At 44.0% G+C, this 24005-nt stretch overlaps 1 protein-coding gene across 1 annotated transcript in view; it reads left to right on the top strand.

Moving 5' to 3' along the window:
- The window catches only part of Pip5k1b (phosphatidylinositol-4-phosphate 5-kinase type 1 beta), a 276485-nt gene that overhangs the window by 159669 nt on the left and 92811 nt on the right, over positions 1 to 24005 (top strand). The window contains exons 4-7 of the mRNA XM_028894086.2: positions 2632 to 2762; positions 8019 to 8136; positions 17155 to 17307; positions 23381 to 23680. Coding sequence (XP_028749919.1) covers positions 2632 to 2762; positions 8019 to 8136; positions 17155 to 17307; positions 23381 to 23680 — 702 coding nt within the window. The remainder of the gene's footprint in view (positions 1 to 2631; positions 2763 to 8018; positions 8137 to 17154; positions 17308 to 23380; positions 23681 to 24005) is intronic.

The following is a 24005-nucleotide window of genomic DNA, read 5'->3' as shown; positions in this document are numbered from 1 at the left end:
AGGAGAAGAAATAAAAAAAGAATAAAGGATGGAGAGAGGTGGGGATTGGTGTTGGATTTGCAAAATGAAAATATTGCCTGGGAAAAAAAGGAAGTTTTTCCTTTTGAATATACTGGAGTATTCCACTATATTCTTTATTCCACTCAGAGTTTCTCAACCACGGAACTGTTGACGTCTGGGGCTGACTAACTCTGTGAGAGGGAGCTTTTCAGTGTATTGCAGAGTGCTGGTAACACCAGCAACACAACACACCAGTTGTGCTAACCAAAAAACCTCTGCAGACATTGCCAGACGTCCCTGGTTCACTCATTTAAGCCACGCAGTAGTGGCGCACACCTTTAAACCCAGCTCTTGGAAGGTAGAGGCAGGCGGATCTCTATAAATTCGAGGCCAGCCTGGACTACAAAGCAAGTTTCAGAACAGCCAGAGCTGTAACACAGAGAAACCTTGTCTCAAAACACTCTCCCCACAAAAAGAATCACTCATTTAACTTAGTGTTTTCTGCTGTGGTCTGTGGTACTGCGTTGGCACTGCCAGACATACAAAGTAAAACGTGCTAACCCTTAAGAACAATGTCTTGGTGCTGGGGAAACAGCTCTGTAGACAAAGTGTCTACCGCACAAGCCCAGGGACCTGAGTTCAGATCCCTGGCACTCACATGAAAAGCCAAACTCTGCACAGCCAGCTTTAGAGACCTAGAGTGGGGAGGACCCCTGGAGCCGAACCATTGAATTCCAAGGTCAGTGTCTCCAAACCGTGAAGGTGAAAAACAATCAAGGCTGACACCAAGCACTGCTATGGTGGGATGGGAGGTGTGACTATAATCCCAGCACTGCTATGGCGGGATGGGAGGCAGAGGCAGGAGACTCAATCAGAGCTCAATGTGCAGCCCAGCATTGAAAACAAAAAGAGAGACTCTGCCTCAAAATCAAGTTGGAAGGAGAGAATCAACAGCAAGAAAGTTGTTTTCTGAACCTCACACAGGCCATGGCATGCACACATGGGCACGTGCATACATAGACACACACAAATACATAAATGTACAGAATTTATTCTAATTTCCTTTTTTATTTTGTTATTGTTTTAAGAATGGTCTCTCAACAGGCAGTGGTGGCACATGCCTTTAATCCCAGCACTCAGGAGGCAAAGCCAGGCGGATCTCTGTGAGTTCAAGGCCAGCCTGGACTACAGAGCAAGATCTAGGACAGGCACCAAAACTACACAGAGAAACCCTGTCTCAAAAAAAAAACAAAAAAAAAAAGGAGGAGTCTCTCTATCTAGCCCTAGCTATCATGGAACATGCTATGTAGACCAGACTGGCCTCAAACTCATAGAGCTCTACCTGTCTCTACTTCCAGAGTGCCTGGATTAAAGCCCCACCGTGCCCAGCTATTCTAACTTTCTTAAGTTCAATTATTCCATTCTATTATTGTTGATACATATAGATTTTAAGATCCTGGCCTTAATTCCCAGTACCACACATGCAAAAAAAAAAGAAAGAAAAGAAAGAAAGAGGAAGGAAGGAAGAAAGAAAGAAAGAAAGAAAGAAAGAAAGAAAGAAAGAAAGGAAAAAAGAAAGGAAAAAAGAAAAAGAAAAACCTATCAACATGTACATGCATGCACACATGTTTGTGTGTACAGTTACACAGGATAGTTATTCTCTAATTTAACAGCATCTCTGTTTCATTATTAAGATATTTGAAAAGTAGTAAATTGAAAATATTGGTGTCCTGATGCTTCATTTTTTATCACACATCAATGCCATATCCTTTATCACAGATTAATGACAAAAATTAATTATAGATCATTGCCAAGACCAGTAGGCAATTTTCAAGATTAAATTTTGTGTGAACACCAAAAACTCCAATAATGTTTTTGCTCTATCACTTCTTATGGAGGGAAATATTCTTACTGATCCACAAGTATGTTATAGGGGGAAAAAAATCGGATTTTTTTTTTTAAACAAATCCAACTGTACCATTTATCTTTGGGTAGAAACTACAATGCTCCTTATTGAAAGTGCTCCATGGAATTGCTACGTTCTTAGTAAAAAGGAAGGTAGAGATTTAAACCTTTTAACCATAGATACATTTTGTATGAAAGATGTCACACTTACAAAAATAATCTCATGGTGTATCAATGACTTTTCTCCATGGTGACCAAAATGCCTGGCCTGGGCAACTTAACATAGGACAGTTCATTATGGCTCCTGGTTTCGGAGGACTCAGTCATCATGGCTATGAGGGAATGGAGGAACTGGTGTGTGGTACCAGATTCGTATCCTGGAGCTCTTCACCTAAAGCTAGGTAGGCACAGAGAAAGAGACCTGAAGCAGGACCAGACTATAAGCCTCCCGAGGACCTAGGTCTGCCAGTCAGGGTCCATCTTCCAAAGGTTCTACATCCTCCCAAAATAGGAGCTGAGGCCGAGTGTTCAAATGCATGAGCCTATGGGGGATATTCGACAGTCAGTGTGAGAAGTCACACACAGAGACGGATCTGGAATAAATTCTCCTAAGCCCCAGTTTCCTGCCATTTGGGAACAAGAAAGTAGCCTCACCTTCCAGTCAGCTGCCTGTAACCCTGAACAAAGCCCTCGGAGCTAACGTGGCACCCTGTGTTTCCTCTGCAGACTGCATCGTCAGCTATTAAAGGTGCTATTCAGCTGGGAATAGGATACACAGTGGGGAATCTCACTTCCAAGCCCGAGCGCGATGTCCTCATGCAAGACTTTTATGTGGTGGAAAGTGTGTTCCTACCCAGGTAAGAACATCTTAATCTGAAATGATTCCATTCCGAGGCAACTTCACAGTGACTTCCTTCTGGTGAGGGACTTTCCTACCATGTGCATGTCGAGGGTGTGGGGTGGGACCTGTGGCTCCACCATGTTGCTGCTTAAGAATGTCCTGCATTTCCCCTGTGGAGATGGTGAATGGCATCCATGGGTCAGCTGTAATTAGTTGTGATGGATGCCTGGAAGACTTTGTGCAGAAGGACCATGGGATTTGGTGGGTGAGGGTAAAGAACTTTCAGAGTAAAGTCTGCCACGTGATTTGAGAGCGCTTCCATTGGGCAGCGCAGGAGCCACGGTTTTGTGCCTAATTGAAGAGTGAGCTGGGGCTGCACAAATGGCTCAGCGGTTAAGAGCACTGGTTGCTTTTGCAGAGGACCTGGGTTCGGTTCCCAGCACCCACATGGCGGCTCACACCCATCTATAACTCCACTCCCAGGGGATTCAACACCTTCTCCTGGCCTCCAAGGGCGCCAGGCATACATATGATACACATTCATGCATACAGGCAAACACTCAAACACATAAAATAGAACAAATAAATCTTCTTTAAAAATCAATAATTACTTAAAGAATGGACTGGAGGGACCACAAATGGTCTTGCATCTGAATTAAGACAATAAGTTGTCTTTTATGATGACTTTGACTTGAATTTCCTCCAGAAAAACGTGAGGTAATGCTGTTATTTTGACGCCATGTTTGCGAAACCACCAAAGTTATCCATACATTATCAGTCTGGGGAAGAAAAAACATAAATGGTTTAGAACCAAATACATGGGCTGGTGAGATGACTCAGTGGGTCAGGCACTCACCTCCAAGCCTGACTCCCTGAGTTTGATCCCTAAGACTCACACTGTAGGAACATAAAGCGTCTCTCACAAGTTGTTCTCTGACCTCACACCAACATATGCATGTGTGCATATGGGTGCACGTGAGCTTGTGCGTACATAAACATGCGCGCACACACAAAATGAATGTAATAAAAAATATCTTTAAAAGCAAATACATGTGGAAATGAAAAACAGTGATGGAACTGTATTCCTGAGGCGTCTCTACGTTGTGTGTTCTATGCCCTAGTAAGTAAAAATATTAAAGGCGATTCCACTATTATAAAAGGCAATCATTGTTCGGTTGAAATGTGTCTACAACTGCATGGGTTTTTCAAAGAAAGTGAACTACAGATGAAGACATTTTCCTTGGGGACGCTTACTTTGTCTCTGTGACTCTGAGGAGTGACTTTTCAGACACACGTATTTAAAATGAGCCATTTTGTTGTTGGGCTTGATCTCATCAGTCAGGTGTATAAAGGAAGCCCGTGACAATCATCATCCCTCAGTGTCCATGAGGGTGGGTTCTTGCATCCGAAAGCATCAGAAAAGCCATCAATGCTAAGGTCCCTTACGTAGCACAAACCTGCATATGACTTGCACACATTCTCCTGTATGCTTTTTTATTGCATTTAGTTTTATGAATGGGTGTGAATACATGCATATGCATCACTATAATCAGACTTTCTTTGGACCACCAGCTCCACAGAGACTTCTTATTAATTATGAAAGTTAGGCCTTAGCTTAGGCTTGTTTCCAACTGGCTCTTAAAACTTAAATTAACCCATTTATATTAATCTACATTCTGCCACGTGGCTCCTTACCTCTCCTCAGTACTATATGTCCAACTTCCTCCACATCTTGCTGGTGAATCCCCACCTCTCAGATTCTTCCCAGAGTTCCTATTTCTCCCCAGAAGTCCCACCTACCCTCTCCTGCCTAGCTATTAACCATTTGGCTCTTTATTAAACCAATCAGAAGGTGCCTCAGGCCAGTAAGGAAGTACAGACACATATCAAATATCCTGCAACAGTTCGCCCCAGAGCCTCTCACAGGAGACATTGTTTTAGGTTAGATAACTCTTTGTGTAGGACTGGGTGCCCCAGGCCCTACCAGTAATGATATCCTAATTACCACAGCAGCCCAAAACCCCCACAAAGTGATAGATACATTGAGTATCTTGATTGTGACTATGGTTTCTGTAAAAAAATTAGCAATTCATAGCCAGACATAGTGGCACACACTTTAACCCCAGCAATTAGGAGGCAGAGGCAGGTGGATCTCTGTGTTGGAGACCAGCCTGGTCTATACAGTGAGCTCCAAGACAGTCAGAGCTACATAGTAAGACCCTGTCTTGAAAAAAACAAACCAACAAAAAAGAGCAATTCATACGTTGATTGTATGTATGTGTGTATGTATCAAATAGTTCTCTCACCCTCATATTGCTAAGGTCACCTGAGGATGTGGGTCAGGGTAAGTGACCAGCATAGGCTCTAGTTGGAAGCAACTGAAACATTCTGAGATCTCTGGAATCTCTAAAGCATGGGTTTACCTCAATCCTAGAGAACTAATTGCTTGAAGTGACAGGCTGTTTAATTTATTTTTTAACATTGTTTTTTATATATTGGCATTTTTATGCATCTATATCTGTGTATTCCTTGTATGCCTGATGCCCTCAGAGGTCAGAATTGGAGGAAGTCAGATCCCTTGAAACTTGCGTTAGAGATGACTGTGAGCCACCATGTTGGTGCTAGAAATTGAATCTGGGTCCTCTTCAAGAGCAGCTAATGTTTTTAACCACATCTCTCCAGTCTCTGACATGCTGTTTTAATTTACCTTCACTCTGAAGCAACAGAATCGGTTTCCCTTAGCAACCAAATGCATTGTGTGCCTTTTTTTATTTTGAAATATCTCAAAGCTATTTTTAGATACCACGTATTTATTCTACAGATCATTTCATTTTGTAGATAGGAGAAGGCCTGGACATTTAAGATTTGAGGACTGTATAACAGTGCTGGTCCAGCTTCTGATTATGTGGTCTTCCAAAATCAACAGAGATAAGTAGAAGAATCATGAGCATCCGGCACCCTGATGAGATGCTCTAGATAAGTTTTCATTACTGGTGGGATAAGACGGAAGATGTTTTATAACATTTGTACCATGTGATGTACCGTGTGACCATGAACCTGAGGTGTCAATGGAAAGAAAGCTTTAGTTACCAGCTATAAATCAAGCATGCTTTTGTGTATTTAACATACAATGTATATTTCAATTTTAGCTTACTCCTTTTTTGTTTTGTTTCTTTAGACAGGGTCTCACTGTATAGCTCTGGCTGTCCTGGATCTCACTCTGTAGGACAGAACAGCCTTTAACTCACAGAGTTCTGCCTGCCTCTGCCTCCCCAGGGCTGGGTTTAAAGGTGTGTGCTTACTGCCTAGCTTACTCTTATTATCTTTCACATTTACAAAAAAAGAAAAGGGGAGGGAGGGAGGAAGGAGAGAGAGAGAGAGAGAGAGAGAGAGAGAGAGAGAGAGAGAGAGAGAGAGAGAGAGAGAAGTCCATTGGCATATGAAGTAATTAATACCGTAAGATCTTGTCACTTAACCTACAAGTAAATGGTAAAACCAGGACTTGAACCCAAGGTGACTGGTTCCGAATCTCTGCTCTTCTCTCTTTAGAGTCACACAACTCTGGAGAAGTATTTCTGGCCCCTTTGCCCATAAAAATCTGTGCTTCCTCTCCTGTCCTGTAGGAAAAGCTCTCACTGATGATGCTCTAAATGGCAGTCGTGTTCCAAAAGCTGAGAGTTTAAACATCATTCCATCCTTATGAATAATTACCTGGCTGAACCCAGTGCTGGAGAGAAAGAGTGGATCCCTGATGTTCTGTGGCCAGCCAGAATAGCTGCATTGATGACTTTCGGGTTTAGTAAGAGTCCATGTCTCAAATAAAGGAGAGACCCATTGAGGAAAGATACCACATATCAGCCTTTGGCCTCTACATCCAAGTGTACACATGCACACATACACACACATGCATGTACCAACACTCACATGTGTACCCAACCACACAACAAGTACATAGACCACACACAACACAACACAAACATGTATTTTCAAAGGGAACGATGTTCACCTCTTGGACCTCCAGGTGCACTGCTGTATATGCACATATATGGTGTGTATGCATTTGTGTCTGTCTGTATCGTTCCCAAGGAAACCTAAGACTATCAATTTGATACCACCCGGGACTTCAGCATAGTCGTCCGGTTGCTGTTCCCTAGGAAACTTCTTATGATTAGTGGAAGCCAAGGTGAACAACACAAGGCACTCAGAACCAATCGAAAGCAAAGCAAATGAATGCAGCATCATAAATGCAGCATCCAGCTTCCTGCTTGAACTCTCCAGCCAAAGAATGAAGGGAACTGATGAAAAGAACAGGGGTGTTTCATCTCAGCTCTGACTGGTGAAGGAAATCTGCCCTAATAGCGTGCATAGCTTTGGTGGTACGAGCTCAAAAGCAATAAGCAGGACCGTGAGAAATAGGAAATAGGCCATACTCTGGGCCCGCTGAAAGCAGCCTCCTTCCAAAGCAGGCGCTGTGATTGCTTCTCCTTGCTGACTGTCGAGAGGAAGGAGGTCAGATTTCACACTGACTCTCTTTGCTTCTAACTCTTATTTCTACACGGCTGACATTTGTAAATTATCACGTCACGTAAATTCTGAAGTCATTCCAGGGGGCATACAGCAGAATGCATGTCCCCTCATAAATGGCAAAACGTTGCCTGAGGAAATGTTTGGCTGTTGGCAGGTCACCACACGTAGGAATATTCAGCCTTGCTGGCTCAGGAAAACAACAACCACTTATAAGTTGGTCTACACTAAGCTCAGGGTCTCATTAAAACATTAGAATGTGATTTATTATAAAGGTTGGGGCCAGGCAGTGATGGCGCATGCCTTTAATCCTAGCACTTGGGAGGCAGAGCCAGGTGGATCTCTGTGAGTTCGAGGCCAGCCTGGTCTACAGAGCGAGTTCCAGGAAAGGTGCAAAACTATACAGAGAAACTCTGTCTCGAAAAACCAAAAAAGAAAAGTAAGAAAGAAAGAAAGGAAAAAAAAGGTTGATAATTTTCCAAGGAAGGAAAAGCGGAGAGAGGAAGAATGTCTCCCGCACCCCGTGATTGGCAGGGACAGCCTGTGTGGAGGGGCCCACCACCATGTCAGGGTGTCTTTACCCCAGGGCCATTGGCTGACGGGAGCTTCAAGACACCCACGAGCAGAGGGTGTTTTTTTTTTTTTTCCTAGAGATAAAATTGCCCAGGACTTAGTGCTAGAGTTTAAAGCCAGAGATGTCTCTGCTGATGTTCCTTCTCTGTTTCCTCTGTGACTGTTTGAACTGCAGTGAAGGCAGCAATCTGACCCCGGCTCATCACTACCCAGACTTCAGGTTTAAGACCTACGCTCCACTGGCCTTCAGGTACTTCCGAGAACTCTTTGGGATCAAGCCTGATGATTACTTGGTAAGAGCCTATCATTTTCCTTTCTACAGAATGCATGACACTATATTGAAGAGCAGCCATGGAGAGTGGCTGTCTCTTAGAAACCTCGGGAACAGTAGTCGTTCCAAGTTTTCTAATGTTTACATATTTGGCTTCAGAAATGCAATTTGATGCCATAGCTCTTAACAGATAGCTAGAAAATCTGCTGTGTGGTTAATATTTAAGTAACTGTGGTATTACCATTTCGGGTAATTATCCTAGTAGATACTTTATAATTAATTTAAAAGACTTGGGAGTTTTACTGAGTAGAGTCTGTTTAAATATCTTCCTATTTTAATTGTCTTATCTCAAACCTGCCTTGGCCCACAACCATTTCCCCTTGACCTGGAATTTCAGATGACATTTAGAAAAGCCGGCTAGTTTTGTTCTCCATATCTCTTCCTACAGAGTCTCTCTCTCCCTCTCCCCCTCCTCCCTCCCTCCTCCCCCCCCTCTCTCTGTCTCTCTCTCTCTCTGTCTCTCTCTCTCTCTCTTTCCCCACCACCCCTCCTCTGGTTTTTCCAGACAGGATTTCTCTGTGTATCCCTGGCTGGCCTGGAACTCAGAGACTTGCCTGCCTCTGCTTCCCTGGGGTGATAAAAGGCATACGCCATCACCACCAGCCCCTCAGTCTCTTTTCAAACATATGTTCACATATACACGGGCACATCTTTCCTCAGCTGTCCCTTCCGTCTGTCCTCCCTCAGGCACGGCAGCAGGGACAGACACACAGCCTGTGTGTGGTATACAATGCCACTCTCAGGTTTGTCTCATTTCCACTGAAAGGGTCACAGCCTGGTTTTTGTCAAGAGGGGTGGCTTTTCTCCTAATTTGGTTGCTGTTAACACCTTGGAGCTTCTCAGAAGCTGTTTTTAAAGGAGCCATAGGAAGGATGACATCAAATACTCACTGTTTTCCCATTCTGGATGCTCTCTGTAAGACTCCGGTGAGATCCTGGAGCGGTGCTTTTCAGGAGTGGTACAACAGTGTTTGTCGCTGATGATAGAATGTTCTGAATGGAACAGACATAAAGAATGAAATTCAAAACTGGAGTCTGTTCCATGTTAATGAAAGCACATGTCTTTAGTTGGTACTTAGTAAAATAATGATTTCTTTTTTTAAATATTGTGTGTGTGCATATGATGTTTGCATGCATGTATTTCTGAGTGAGGCCATGCCCATGCCACATTGTGTGTGTGTGTGTGTGTGTGTGTGTGTGTGTGTGTTTACACATATGTATTTCTGAGTGAGGCTATGCCCATGCCACATTGTGTGTGTGTGTGTGTGTGTATGTATGTTTACACATATGTATTTCTGTATGAGGCCCATGCACATGCCACATTGTGTGTGTGTGTGTGTGTATGTATGTTTACACATATGTATTTCTGTATGAGGCTATGCCCATGCCACATTGTATGTGTGTGTGTGTGTGTGTGTGTGTTTACACATATGTATTTCTGTGTGAAGCCATGCCCATGCCACATGTCTCTTGTCTGCTGCTGCACTGTGTTCTAGTTGCACTGCTCTAGTCGGCCTATGAGCCGCTGGCATGTTCTCCTTCTCCACCTCCAGTCTCCCTGAAGGAGTCTTGGGATTACAGACACCACCGCATCTGGCTTGTACGTGGGTTCCAGGGAGCCAGACTCAAAGCAACAGGTTTTGTGGCAAGCCTTTACCCACTGAGCCATTTTACAGGCCAGGAAGTCACGATTTCTTCCCAGTGACATAAGCTGCAGAACGAATTCTCTACAGAGCAGTGGTGGTGCTCTAGCAAGGTCCTGGGCATCCTGGCCGCCGCAAGTCCCAGTGGTTCTTTCTGCCTCTCTGTCCCTCTGAAATCCTGACGCCTGTCTCTCTCACTCCCAACTCAAGCACTTGTGCCTGTTCTGGAGGTGTGTTAGGATTCTTGGGTTTCTGGTCATTTGGTAAAGACTGAGGGTCACCATCTCTCAGAAAATATGTTTAGGGAACCCAGTGGGGTTTCATAATGAAAAGGGCAAGGTCACTCTCTTCCCTTGGGCCACACACTGGAAACTAGTGGCTTTTCCTTCTGGATACCCTTAAACTTCTGACCAACCAAAGAGATATCACAACGGTTCACAACTCTGCTAATACAGGCGTCTGTCACAGCACTGGGTAAGATGTGACAAGATGGCTGCTCATCTCAGCCCTGGAAAAGCTCCCTCTGATCACCTCTGATCACACACAGTTGCTCTCTTCAGGAAAGTTCTTTTCTAAACAACTTCTCATATAGCTTCCCTTCATTTCCTTAATGAATGAGTCTTTAAACCAGAAGAGTCTTCTTCATAGCGTAGGAGAACTTACCAAGGAATCTAGGAGACTGCCAATGGTCTCAAAGTCCTCATCTGTCTACCTTGTCTCCAGATGTTCTGGAGACACTTTCCACTAGCCTCATGTTCCTCACCCACCAAGTCCCAGACACCAAGCATAGTCTCCAGGTCGCCTCTCTCCACCCGTCACATGTCAATGGTCCATCCTGAAGAACGCTAAAGAAGTCTAATCCATCTCTCAAGGCATATTTTGGAGCTGTTAAGCTCAACTAAAGCACAGAAAACAAATGGGCATGTCTCGAAAAGGTCTCTGTAAAGAAAGAAAGGATGTGACACAAATACCAAGTCCTGGCATCTGTCAGGTGGGGCTGTTTAAACCCACAACATGACGACGATGCATGGCTGTAAGCAGGGGAAGAGAGAAGAGACCATTAGTGAGTGGTTTCCAGCTCCATAGATTTCAAATAGCATCCCTGTTAGCTTGGTGCCATCGTGTCTGGATTTCTGCCAGAATTATTGTGTCTGTGTTCCCAGATTCATTAAAATTCACCATGTGCTTGCTGATTACAAGTTTCAGGTCTAAGCACATGTAATTTGGATAGGGAGGCATCAGGGTGAAGTGCTTCCAAGTGCACAGCACTGTGAATTCTTCCTTATTTGTTCCTAGACAAGCATCTGCCACCCAAGAGGCCCTGGATGTCCATCTCTGCTGCAGCGACAAGCTGTTTGCTCTTTCCCTCTCCTCCAGGTTTTCACAAGTCCCGTGTAACTCAAAGGAGTTACTCATAGGAATTTTTTTTCTTACCTCCACCAGTAAGAGCGAAAGCAGACGAGTATTGTATGCCATCAGGGAATAGTAGGCGAGTTCATCTGTGCCACGTGATACAAGTTTACATTGTTAGTTTACCTTGGCAGAGCCCACTGGGATACACTTTCTTTCCAGTGGATGTAGGAGAGAAGCCTTGCAGAAAATTGAGATGAGAAGGTGCACACATTTGAGCAGCTTTCATAAATGTAATGTGCTTGGAAGGCACATAGAGCCCAGGAGCGCATGTGGAGACTTGTTGATCACAGCTGATTAAATTCTCTTTGTTTGACCTTTAAAATCAGCCTTTAGAAGTTGCCGAGAACATGATCATGAAGCTCCAGGGTTCTGGAGTGGAAATCATATTCCTATCTAGTATCATCTCAGTTACCTACATAGCCATGATGTGCTGTTCGTAATGCTAATTCAAAATGTTACTAAAATAGGTCAGACAAATGCCTATTGATTGTCTTTGATAAATTACATATGGAAGAGTATTTGACAAATAACTGATCAAGTGTCCCCATAACAGGTCAGTGCTTATGGAGAATGTTGATACTTTATTTGGGAGAGATATTTAGGTCTGAATCTAGGTTTTTCCAGACAGATTGTTCTCTCTTTTGTTTTAAACAATAATTTTATTGTGGATTTCATACAATGTATTGTGAATATAGTCACTCCCTCCCCAACTCCTCCCATAAGTACCTTTTCTACCCTCCCCTCCCTACTTGCCCAACTTTGAGGTCCCCCCCCCATTTCTACTGCCCAACTACTCTTTGGAGTGGGGTCCACCCTGCACTGGGATTGACCTCCCAGGGGTCACATCATTCAAGAAAACTGAATCTCCCTCGCCCAGCAGCCATTGAATGCCAATAGCTCCTTAGCTAGTGCTTGCCCATGTCCCTGCTCTCCGCTAAGATTTTGTTTACCTTGAGCTGGTGTGGGTCTCATGTGTACTTCTAGACAGGTTTCCTTGCCTTGCCCCATGATCCCGCTATGCGCTCCTTCTGTTCTTTTATTTTTATTCCTACGCATGGGGAGATTCTATGGGCAACTGAGTTGCGGTGAATAAAGTCAGAATTTCTGGAGAGTCTGGGATCTGACTTCATTTTTCATAAGAGCCTGGGATCCGTGGCAGGGTCCTGCATTCATGATTATATAACAGACTCAACCTCCTTCTTGCTTCCATCAAGACGTCCTGATTGTGTTTGAAGATAGCGACTCCTAGGTGTTTGTCTAAAATGCACCATACATGCTGGGAGAGCCAGTTCTTACTTGCCCGGAGAAAGTGTGCCCTGAGGCTGGGTGCCACATTCACCTACGAATCCTCATGTACTAGAAATTTTATAATAGTTGTAATAAGAAGTTACTCTGTCTGGGGTCTCAAGAGCATTCACCTTAAAAGTCATTCAGCTGGGGCTGGAGAGATGGCTCAGTGGTTAAGAGCACTGGCTGCTCTTCCAGAGGTCCTGAGTTCAATTCCCAGGAACCACATGGTGGCTCACAATCATCTGTAATGAGATCTGGTGCCCTCTGCTGGCCTGCAGGTATACATGCAGACAGAACACTGTATACATAATAAATACCACTGTATACATAATAAATAAATAAATCTTTTTTTAAAAAAAAAGTCGTTCAGCTGATTCAAAATTAGTTCTTTTTGGGTTTTGTTGTTGTTGATGTTGTTCTTTTGTTTTGTTTGAGACAGATCTCACAGTGTAGCCTTGACTAGCCTATGTAGACCTTGAACTATGTAGGCCTTGAACTGACAGAGACCCACCCGACTCTGCCTCCTAAGTGCTGGGATTAAAGGCATACACCACCACACCTATTGATATTTTTCTGTTTCTTTTGGAGGGTTTCCTGAGCCTCCAGCTTAGTCACTCAGTGTCACGTAAGCCATGACTGGAAGAGCCACCATGTTAAAAACACCAATTAATCCGCTCGTGCCCTGTCTACTGTCCCCCCCAATCCATGTGGATGCTTGGTTGGCACACATGACTGGGCAGGGCCCTCTGCTTCCTTCTGGCTAAAGAAGTTTCTTGTCCACAGTCTGATGGCTCTTGTGTTTTCCCAGCCTCTCCTCGGGATACAGGTGAGGACGGGAGCTTTTTTGATGCTTAGCAAAAGAGTGTCAAGAGGCTAGGCCAGCTGGGTGTGGCCAGCATGCAGAAGGCTGAGGAAGGATGATTGTGACTTGGAGGCCATCCTTGACTATACAGCAAGACCTTATATCATAAAAAAAGAAAGAAAAGAAAAAGCCAATGGAGAGGGGGTGAAAGATGGTATTTGCCAATGGCTTAGGAGTAAACACTTCCTTCTTCCTCTTCTTGCATAAGTGTATTTCCCTTGCCTATGATGCTGTCAAAGCAAGATAAAGTAAAAGGAGACATCTACAAACTGCCTTTAGTCATTTCTATTCGTCTTTATCTCTCTGTCTCTCTTTCTATGTCTCTCTCTCTCTCTCCAACCCCACCTCCAACTCCACCACCTGCTCTCTTTCCTGTGTTGGGAAACTAGATATTCACAAACAGCTTTGAGGAGTTTTCAACCTTATTTTTAGCTGCCTAAATCATATCTTCAAGATATGATTCCATGTGTTATGACACTATATTAAACAGAACAGTGTGGTTCTGGGAAGGGGAAGCAGACTCATAAACCAATGGAATAAGACAATGAGTAACCAGTGGAATAAGAGACTGGAAATAAACCGTCACATCTACTGCAAATAGGTTTTTCAACAACAACGTCAAGAACACCCACACCCACAAAAAGGACTGTCTCTTCTATTAATTGTGTTGGGAAAACTGGTTATGTAGGGCCTGGAAAGATAACTTAATGGTTAAGAGCACTGGCTGTTCTTGCAGAGGACCTGAGTCAATTCCCAGCACCCACTTGGCACCTCACATCCGTCTGTAACCCCAGTCTCAGGGGATCTGTCTCCCACTTCTGGACTCTACAGGTACTGCATGTATGTGGTACACAGCCATGCATTCACACAAACCACTCATAGACATAAAATAAAAGTAAAATAAAATCTCAAAAAAGAATCTGGTTATCCTCATGCAGGAAAAAGTGAAGCCAGACCCGTATCCCAGGCTGGGGATGTAACTCAATGATGGAACATTGCCTAGTGTGCGTGAGGACTCAGTTTTCACCCCCAACACTGCAGAAATACAGTGAGAAGGCCTGGAGTCAAGGGTTTATGCCATGAATAGAGCTTCAGAGAAAGACTGATGGGTGAGACACCTGGAAAGTGACACTGGGCCACTTGTGGCCATGACATGCTGTCAGGAGTCATGGGAAGATGTGACGCAATGGAGTTCAAGGTTTACCTTTAGAAAGACCCCTGGTGTCCAGAGGAGAAGGCACTGGCAGGGGAGGAGGGATGAGAGCTGCCATTGAGAGCATGCCATAGAGGCCAGACAGAGTGGAGAGAAGCACTGAACTTGGGTTTTGGCCGGGGAGCTGGTGTGAAGGAGGCAGGCAGAATCCAGCGTCTGGATACAAATGAGGAAATACAAAGTGTCAAGGCTAGACATGGAGATGGCTAGTGTTTCACCCCTGATGATAAGGAAATAGAGAGAAGTGAAAGATAGGGGCCAGATGATTTAGAGACCATCTTCTGCTATGTGGGGTGTATACTGCTCAAGGGCTCCTACCTGGCTGAAAGGAAGGAATCCTTCCAGAGGCTGGCATCCAGCCTTCTACTCACCACACTTGGATTCTGGCCAAGAGCTGGATCTGCCATGGTTAAAAGAAAAAAAAAAAACTTTTCATTTGTACAACAACAAAATAAAAGTCATATAATTTGTTTTTTGTTGAAGCATGGTCTTTCTGTGTAGTGGAATGCACTGTCCTGGAACTCACCATGTAGACCAGGCTTGCCTTGAACTCACAGAGGGCCACCAACCTCTGCTAGGATTAAAGGCATATGCCACCCTGCCCAGCAAAGCCATATAATTTAATTATGGCCTTGAAATGAATCTGATTGTGTGCTTGTCACATGTAAAGTTTGAGTTATAACCAAATAGAGATATCAATTATAATGTTAGACCCATCTGGAGCCCTGGAGTTCTGGGATGGAGATGTCACATCATCCTCTGTGTAATCTGCGACAGTGGAGAGTGTCCCCTGGGGGAAGAGAGGAAAGAGAAGAGAGAGGTTCCATGTTGAAGGGATGCATATGCACAGGCACTTGACCTTCAGCTGGGCTTCAGTGGAGTGCTGTAAACAGCATCTCCTGCTGCTTTCCTGTTTAACGATCTCACAGACAGATATGATGACCCCAGGTTCTGTCGTGTGACCCTGGGGGTGGGGAGAAGGGAGATCATACCTCTTTTCCATGACAGGATTATAAAAATAAATGGAAATCTCCCAGAGAAGTACCTGAGTTTACCGGGAGCCTCCTTGTAAAGCTCATAGATAGTACTTACTCTTTCAAAGAAGCCACGGTGGGGCTGGAGATATGGATCAGCAGTTAAGAGTACTTGTTCTTGTGTGGGACCTGGTTCAGTTTCCAGCTTCTACACGTTAGTTAACAACCATCTGTAACACCAGTTTCAGGGTATCTGATGCCCTTTTTCTGGCATATGTGGTCATGGCATGCACATGCTGCACAGAGATCTGTGCAAGCAAAACGCCCATACAGAAAAAATAAGAGTAAATAAATCTTTTGTAAATTTCTCCAAGGCCAAGATGGGTATTACTTTGCTCATCCTCTATGGAAACATCATACACATTAAGAATACTTTAGTGCTGGGCGGTGATGGCACACACCTTTAATCCCAACACTTGGAAAACAGAGGCAGGTTGGTTTCTGAGTTCGAGGGCAGCCTGGTCTACAGAGTTATGGGACAGCCTGGAACTACACAGGGCTACACAGAGAAACCCTGTCTCACTGGATCAGGGAGTACTTTAGCCAAGCTAAGAAATGGCTCATTAGTAAGGTACTTGCCTTGGAATCACGAGGACCTGAGTTCAGTCCTCAAAGCCCACTTTAAAATGATAAGCATGATAACAACACTCTCATAATCCTAGCACTGGGGAGGGGCGGTCACTGGGGTTTACTGGTCTATGGTCTAGCCTAGTTATTTAATTTATTAATTAGTGTGCTTCAGACCAATGAGAGACTGTCTCAAAAGAGCTGGGTGGCGTTCTTGAGGATGGTACCCAAGGTTGTCCTTTGATGGATACACAGGCACACACATGCACGCACGCACGCACGCACGCACGCACACACACTCACATGCACTTAAAACAAGGGTCCTTTAACTATGCCTGGTGGCATAGGACTGTAGTCACAGCACTGAGGAAGTGGAGGCAGGAAAATCATCAATTTGAGATCATCTTGGCCTACACAGAGTGACCCTATCTCAAAAAAAAAAAAAAAATAGAGTATACTTTAACTTTGTGTGTGGTATATCTGTGTATACATGTTCTTGTGTGCACATGTGTATGTGCAGCCGCATATATGTGGGGGGGGGGTTGTGGAAATGAAAGTCAATGGCAGATGCTTTCCTGTATTGTTTATTCTCTGTCTTATTTTGAGACGAGACCTCTCACTAAACAGGAGTTCACAGATTCAGCAAGACTAGTCGGCTCTGGAGCTCCAGGGATCTATGCTGTCTCAGGCACCCCAGTACCAGGTGCAAGCCACCTCACCCACTTTCTACATGGCTGCCGAGGGTCCAAAGGCAGGTCCCCAGGCTTGCAAACACTCTCCCTGGCCCCCACAGTTTGCTTTAAATGTTTGCTTAGGAGTGGGCACTGTGGCTCATCGAAGAACATCTACCAAGCCTGACAAGGTCCTGGGTTCAGTCCAGCACTGTGAAATCATAAACAAGTGTGTACGTACATACATAAAAATGATGGTGTGTGTGTTTACCTTTTTCCCTCTCTCAGTACTCCATCTGCAGTGAACCCCTGATAGAACTCTCCAATCCTGGAGCCAGTGGATCCTTGTTTTTTGTGACCAGCGATGATGAATTTATCATCAAAACCGTTCAGCATAAGGAAGCAGAGTTCTTGCAGAAGCTGCTGCCGGGCTATTACATGGTAAGGGCTGCACACGGCTACAGTGTCTGCCTTAGGGGCTATTACCTTCTTTGGAGGGCTTTGTTCCTGTGTGTTTTCCTTTTTTGCATTTAGACTATGCTGTAGCCTTCATTGGAAAGATTTTAAGAAGTAATAGCCAGAGGCCAGCAGGAGAGCTCAGTGAGTTTACCACACAAGCCTGGTAAACTGAGTTCAGTCACCAGGACTCTCATGGGAGAAGGAGGAAACCAGCTTCACAAAATCATCCTCTGATCCTCAGAATATGGCATGCAAATCATTTTACATATATACATGCTAATAATAATAATAAATTTTAATTCTAAGAAGTGATAACCAGCCATGGTGGTGCACACCTGTGATCCCACCCGTTGGAAGGCTGAGACAGAAGGATCATGATTTCAAGGCCAGCCTGGGATACACTGAGAGACCCTGTATCATAGAGAAAATGATGGAAATGAGAACGGAGTAGTGGAGCATAGTTGTTGAATCACTGCCCTAGGTTTAAGGGCAGCTCAATCGTCACCTCACTGTGGCCCTGGTAAGTGAAGCTGCCATGGAACCTTTGCTCTCTTGTCCTTTAAAAGCTGGGAAACAGTGTCTTTGCGGTGCCGGTGTAGTGATAAAGGAAGAGGCAGGAAGTAATGCTCTCCGCAACTGGCATTGGTCATTCTGTCGATGGTGACAGCCATTGATTGCCTGCTCTGGTAAGGAAGGCATTGGTATCGGTCCCATTAAGTTCTCTAAGCCTTACAGCTACCTGAGGCTGTTGTTGTTGTTGCCAGGGCGTAGATGAGGCAGCTGAGGCAAAAATAAACTGGAAAAAAAGACAAGCGATTCAGAGAGATAAAGAGTGAGCTGTGGAGGTCAGTCTAGAAGAGGCTACATCCCAGCTCCTCCACCATACACCAGCACCTGATCTACACTAGCTCTTCTTACATACTACATGCCAGCATTCAGGACCATAAGTTGAACACAGGCTGTCTTAGGTACTTTCCTATGGCTGTGAAGAGGCACCATGACCAATGCAACTCTTATAAAAGAAAGCATGCCATTGGGAGCTTGCTTACACTTGTAGGAAGTAGATAGGCATGGCACTGGAGCAGTAGCCATGAACTTTACATCCTGATCTGTAGGGAATAGGGAGAGAGAGAGAGAGAGAGAGAGAGAGAGAGAGAGAGAGAGAGAGAGAGAGAGAGAGAGAGAGAGACTGGATTATTTTTAGAAATTTATTTCTTTAATTTTTATTTATGTGTAAGTATGTGTGTCATGCTGTGAATGTGTGTGTGCGTGTGTGTGTGTGTGTGTGTGTGTGTGTGTGTGTGTGCTCCCAGAGGCCAGAAGAGGTTGCCAGATCCCTAGGAGTTGGAGTTATAAATGACTGAGTGCTGGGAACCAAACTCAGGTCCCTTGGAAGATCACTAAGTGCTTTTAACCACAAAGCCCAGCTCCAGTGACAGCTTCTGAACAAGGCCACACATTCTAGTAAGTAAATAAATGGATAAATAAATAAGGGCACACATGGGCTCTACATTTACCAAGTTCTAAGGGTTCACAGAAGTCAGGCATGATGGCTTCTAATCAAGCACTTGAGGGGCTGAGGCAGAATTACTCCAAGTCCAATACCAGTAATTCTAGTCAGCTTGTACTTCAGAATAAGACACTGTCTCAAGGGGAGATGGGGGATGGGGAGGGGAGACATGTAAAATCTGGGGGAGCAAGAGTCCTCTCCCTAGAAATAATAGAGTGGGAGCCCTGCCATTATTGGCCCTTGTCACAACTGTGTTGGACTCTCCGAGTGCCTTTGTGGAAGCCTCTAGAACAGAGAAGAGTGTACTCAATGTTCTTGTAACACAATTGACAATGAGAAGATCTTCAAGAAAATAAGCCATGGCTGGAGAGATGGCTCAGTGGTTAAGAGCACTTGATGATCTTCCAAAGGACCTGAGTTCAGCTCCCAGCACTCAATCGTCTGTAACTCCAATTCCTAGGGATCTGGCAACCTCTTCTGGCCTCTGGGAGCACACACACATGCAGAGCATGACACAAATGCTTACACATAAATAAAAACTATAGAAAATAAAATCAGAAGGTTCTAGAAATAATAAGAGTCCTTCCGAGTAGCAAACTATAAGATAAATTTGTGTTCAGATAGACTTTCCCATTCGGTTTCATTTTCTAGAAGACACTAGAGGAGACTGTGAGGGAGAAGATCCTGCTTGTGATGGCGGTCATTTAGGGTGAAAATTATTAGAATACTGAAGGGCAACATACAGGAAGACACTGTAATCTCTTTGGGAAACAAGTCACAGTGAGTGTAATGTAGGAACAACGGTCAGTTGAGGAAAAATTATAATAAGAAAAACTCTGAAATGTTTAAATCTTTTCAAACAAATGTTCACGAATCTGTCTGACCTGAGAGTGAAGCTGGGACTCTGTGGGAGGGAGGAGGACCAGCAGCTGGGGAACAGAGCTGGGGAGCAGAGCTGGGGAGCGGAGGGTGCAGATATGAGCGAGTTAGGGCGATGTGTGAGCACCCGAGTTCTCTAGTGTGCTCTGATTTTGTTCTGTTGTAAGCTCATGTACAGCTAGCTTTCCCATACAGCCCAGGATCACCTGCTTAGGGATGGTAACACCCACAGTGGACTAGGTCCTTCTACATCAAGACGGTTCCCCCAGACATGCAATAGGCCTATCATATAGAAAATTCATCTATGGAGGCTTTCCTACCTGACTCTAGGGTGTGTTGAACTTACGATTAAAGCTAAAAGAATTCAATGAAGTCCATTACTTTATATGCTATCTAAAAACATTAACAAAAAATCCTTTTTAAAAGGAGAGGAATGTGAAGGAAACTACAGATTGTTATTTAAAGATGTAAAAAGATGTGAAACAATGGTAGTACATACATTGTGTTGAACTTGCTATTGTAAAGTGAGTGTAAGTGCCAAGCAAGCATGGAGGCCCGTCTGTGATCCCAGTGCATGAGAGGTGGAGGCGAGATCCCCAGAACAAGCAGGCTGGCTAAACTAGCAGAATCCATGAGCTCTGGGTTGAAATGAGAGACCCTGCCTCAAAATGTAAGGTAGAAAGGGATTGAAGAAAACGCCCAGTATGAATGCATGGCCTCCATCTGCATGCATGCACACAGGTGCCCACATGCATACAAACACATTTACAGCCAGGCATATACCAAGCACACACACAAACACACACACACACACACACACACACACACACACATACACACAAACTACACACACACAAGAAGGAAAACGATGTACCAAAATCTATAAAGTGGAAGGTAGTGTTAGAAATGTAGAATAATGGACCACCGAGATGCCTCAAAGTGTAAAGATGATGGTCGTCAGCTTTGCAGACCTGAGTCAGATCCCTGGAACCCACACAGTGGAAGGAAAGAATTCACTTCTCCAAGTTGTCATCTAATCCACATGTTTGTCACGGCATGTACATTCCCACTACCACCCACACACATGGATAATAAGTAAATGAAATGAGACTCTTTTAAAGCTGTGTGTGGTGTAACTATTTCAACAGATGGACCAATGGTTCAAGCAAAGTGTCTAGAAGTAGACCCATGTGTATTTGACAGTAGGATTTATTACCCTAGGACAGATTTAAACTCAATAGAGAAGGCCTGTAGCAATCTACTTCATGAAAATTATATTCCTATCTATGTCAGATCTTTCACATACATAAAATTTATTGCTTATGAAGTAAGGCCAAATATAATGGCAAAAATTATTAAAAAGTTGGAAGGAAATAGAAATTTAAAACCTTAAGCTGTAAAAAAAAAAAAACTTTGCTAGACAAAAGCATAAGAAATAGATAAATGTGACTCTGACAAAGGACAGACATTTCATATAACAAAAATGATAGGCACAAGATTAGTGTAATCACATAAAATGGTATAAAGAATGTAAAATCAGTTGTTTCCTCAAACTGGGAAGCTGAAGGAAGGATGGGGGCCAATGAGACTGTTTTTCTTTTTCCACAACGTGATTCCCAGGGACCAGACTTGGGTTGTCAAGGCTTAGCAGCCACTGCTTTTACCCACCGAGCCATCTCGAGGACCCGTTATATCACATTCTTTGTTCTATGCCCTTTAGTAGGTTATTTAAATATCCCACTTACTCTTAAAAAGCATCAAGAATGGGTATGTGTGCTGGCTAGTTTTGTGTCAACTTGCAGAAGCTGGAGTTTTCGTCAAGGAAGGAACCTCAATTGAGAAAATACCTTTATAAAATCCAGCGTAAGGCATCTTCTTGAGTAGTGATTAATGGGGGAGGGCCCAACCCATCATGGGTGGTGCCATCCCTGGGCTGGTGGTCCTGGGTTCTGTAAGAAAGCAGGCTGAGAAAGGCATGAGGAGCAAGCCAGTAAGCAGCACTCCTCCATGGCTTCTGCGTCAGCTCCTGCCTCCAGGTTCCTGCCCTGCTTGAGTTCCCTCACCCACTGCTTTTGATGATGAACAGTGATATAGAAATGTAAGCCAAATAACTCCCCCCCCCCGCCCTGCAAGTTGCTCTGGTCATGATGTTTCATCACAGCAATAGTGGCCCTAACTTAGACAGTATGTCTTCTCCATTTTTATAATAAAAAGACCACGTACTAGGAGAAAATGTTTACTCCACATAGAAGAAGAAAAATATAAAGGCCCGGGATGGATGAAGAACTGCAGCCGTGATGAAACACAGAAGAATGAGCAAATGGTATTAGCACGGAATTTTCCTTGAGGAAGCGAAAATGAATCAAGAACAGTGACTGTCTTCAATAGCCAGTGGCGCTCAGCTTTTCAAAACTGTCATTTTCATCAGCCCTGCCTAGAAAGATAGTGGCATCTGATAGCATTTGGTATCGGTGAGAGTAACAGGAATGTGTGCTTGCAAATTGGGCTCGCCGATGAGGAAGACAGTTTTGCAAGCAGAATTCAATTTTAGACTATTCACCATTTACTCCCCAGCAATTAATTTTCTCCTTAGCTACCTTGGAGAGTAGTCACTAGCAGTACCCATCAGGGTTTCGCCTGTGTTCAGTTGACGCTAATTTGGAGCATTATGTCCATGTTTGATTCAACTGTTACAGCTGTGAGTTTAGAATGGTTATGTTGCTGTTCCAAGAGCAGATTTAGAAAGAAATTAGAGACAGCAGAGACACTTGTGCGTCCATCCATACTAGCTGTTTACCAACAGAGGGATGGAGAAAGAAAATGTGGTGCACAGATACAACGGAATTTCTTTTCAGCCATAAAGAGGAATGAAATTATGCCATTTCTAAGGAAAAACAGTGCAACTGGAGGTCATCATATTAAGTAACCCAAGTAAGACTCAGAAAATATCACTTGTCTCATTTCTGACCCTTAGATGCATAAAAATCATGTTTGTATAGACAGTGAGATGGCTGGCTAGGTAGAGACACCTGCCACCAAGCCTGGTGGCCCGGTTTCGATCCCTGGGACCCATATGGTGGAGAAAACCACCTTCCAGGCACATGTTTTTGCTCTCACCTACACTTTCAGGCCATGGCATGTGCACACCTGCATGTTCCCACACAAATAAATGGAAATGGAATTTTAAAAATGTGAGCAACCAGTTGGTTATCCAATGCCAGATAGTCATCCCTGAAGACATACACATACAAGCAACATAATACAGACTGATCAGGTCATCTTTATATATTATATTTATATTAAATGTGATACATACATATAGGTAACAACAATTTTTTAAAAAGGCCATGAGTTTGAAAGAGAGTCAGGGAAAAGATGTAGGAGGGTTAGAGGGAGGAAGGGGGAGGGGAAAAATGTAATTATAATCTCAAAAAAAAATTCCAGTATGTAACAATATATGACATGAAAGGGTCAGATTTCTAGGGAATGAATGAGAAGGGGAGGGGAGGTCGGAGAGGGCAGGAAGTGTAAACTCTCAACTTTCTATAGTGGACATTAACAACACGTCCTGTGTTTAGTCATGTGAGCTTCAAAACTCACTTTCAGTGAAAAATTACTTTGTGAAAATGGAAGAGAGCAATTTTTTCCCTTTTTTTTCCGTTCTAGAATCTAAACCAGAATCCAAGGACTCTTCTGCCAAAGTTCTATGGGCTGTATTGCATGCAGTCAGGGGGCATCAACATCCGCATCGTGGTGATGAACAACGTGCTGCCGCGGGCCATGAGGATGCACTTGACCTATGACCTGAAAGGCTCCACATACAAGCGAAGAGCATCCCGCAAAGAGAGAGAGAAGCCCAACCCCACCTTTAAGGACCTGGATTTCCTGCAGGACATGCACGAGGGGCTGTATTTCGATACAGAAACGTACAACGCCCTAATGAAGACCCTGCAGAGAGACTGCCGGGTAAGCAAGTGTCTCTGTGATTTCCTTTGAAATAATCTCGATGGTGAGTGCACTAGCTGCTTTGTGCTGACAGCGTAGACATGAGGAAAGTCCACAAGGGATGCGTGGAGTCCAGTCTTTCCCCGCTGACCCAGGCTCTCCGGATCTCTGAGGAAACGGTGGATGATAAGGGAATGCCTGATGTCTGTTAACACATCTCTGTTGGTTTTTATAATAAGTTCTGTCAGCTTTCTTTGATGAAATGAAATGAGAATGTTCACTTTCCTTCCTCCCCGGGGGGAAGGTAGCTGAAAAGGAAATGAAATTTTAGATTTAATGCAGAAAC

This window comes from Peromyscus leucopus, chromosome 1, assembly GCF_004664715.2.
Source record: "Peromyscus leucopus breed LL Stock chromosome 1, UCI_PerLeu_2.1, whole genome shotgun sequence".
Lineage (NCBI taxonomy): Eukaryota > Metazoa > Chordata > Mammalia > Rodentia > Cricetidae > Peromyscus > Peromyscus leucopus.
This window is presented reverse-complemented; position numbering and strand designations above follow the sequence as displayed.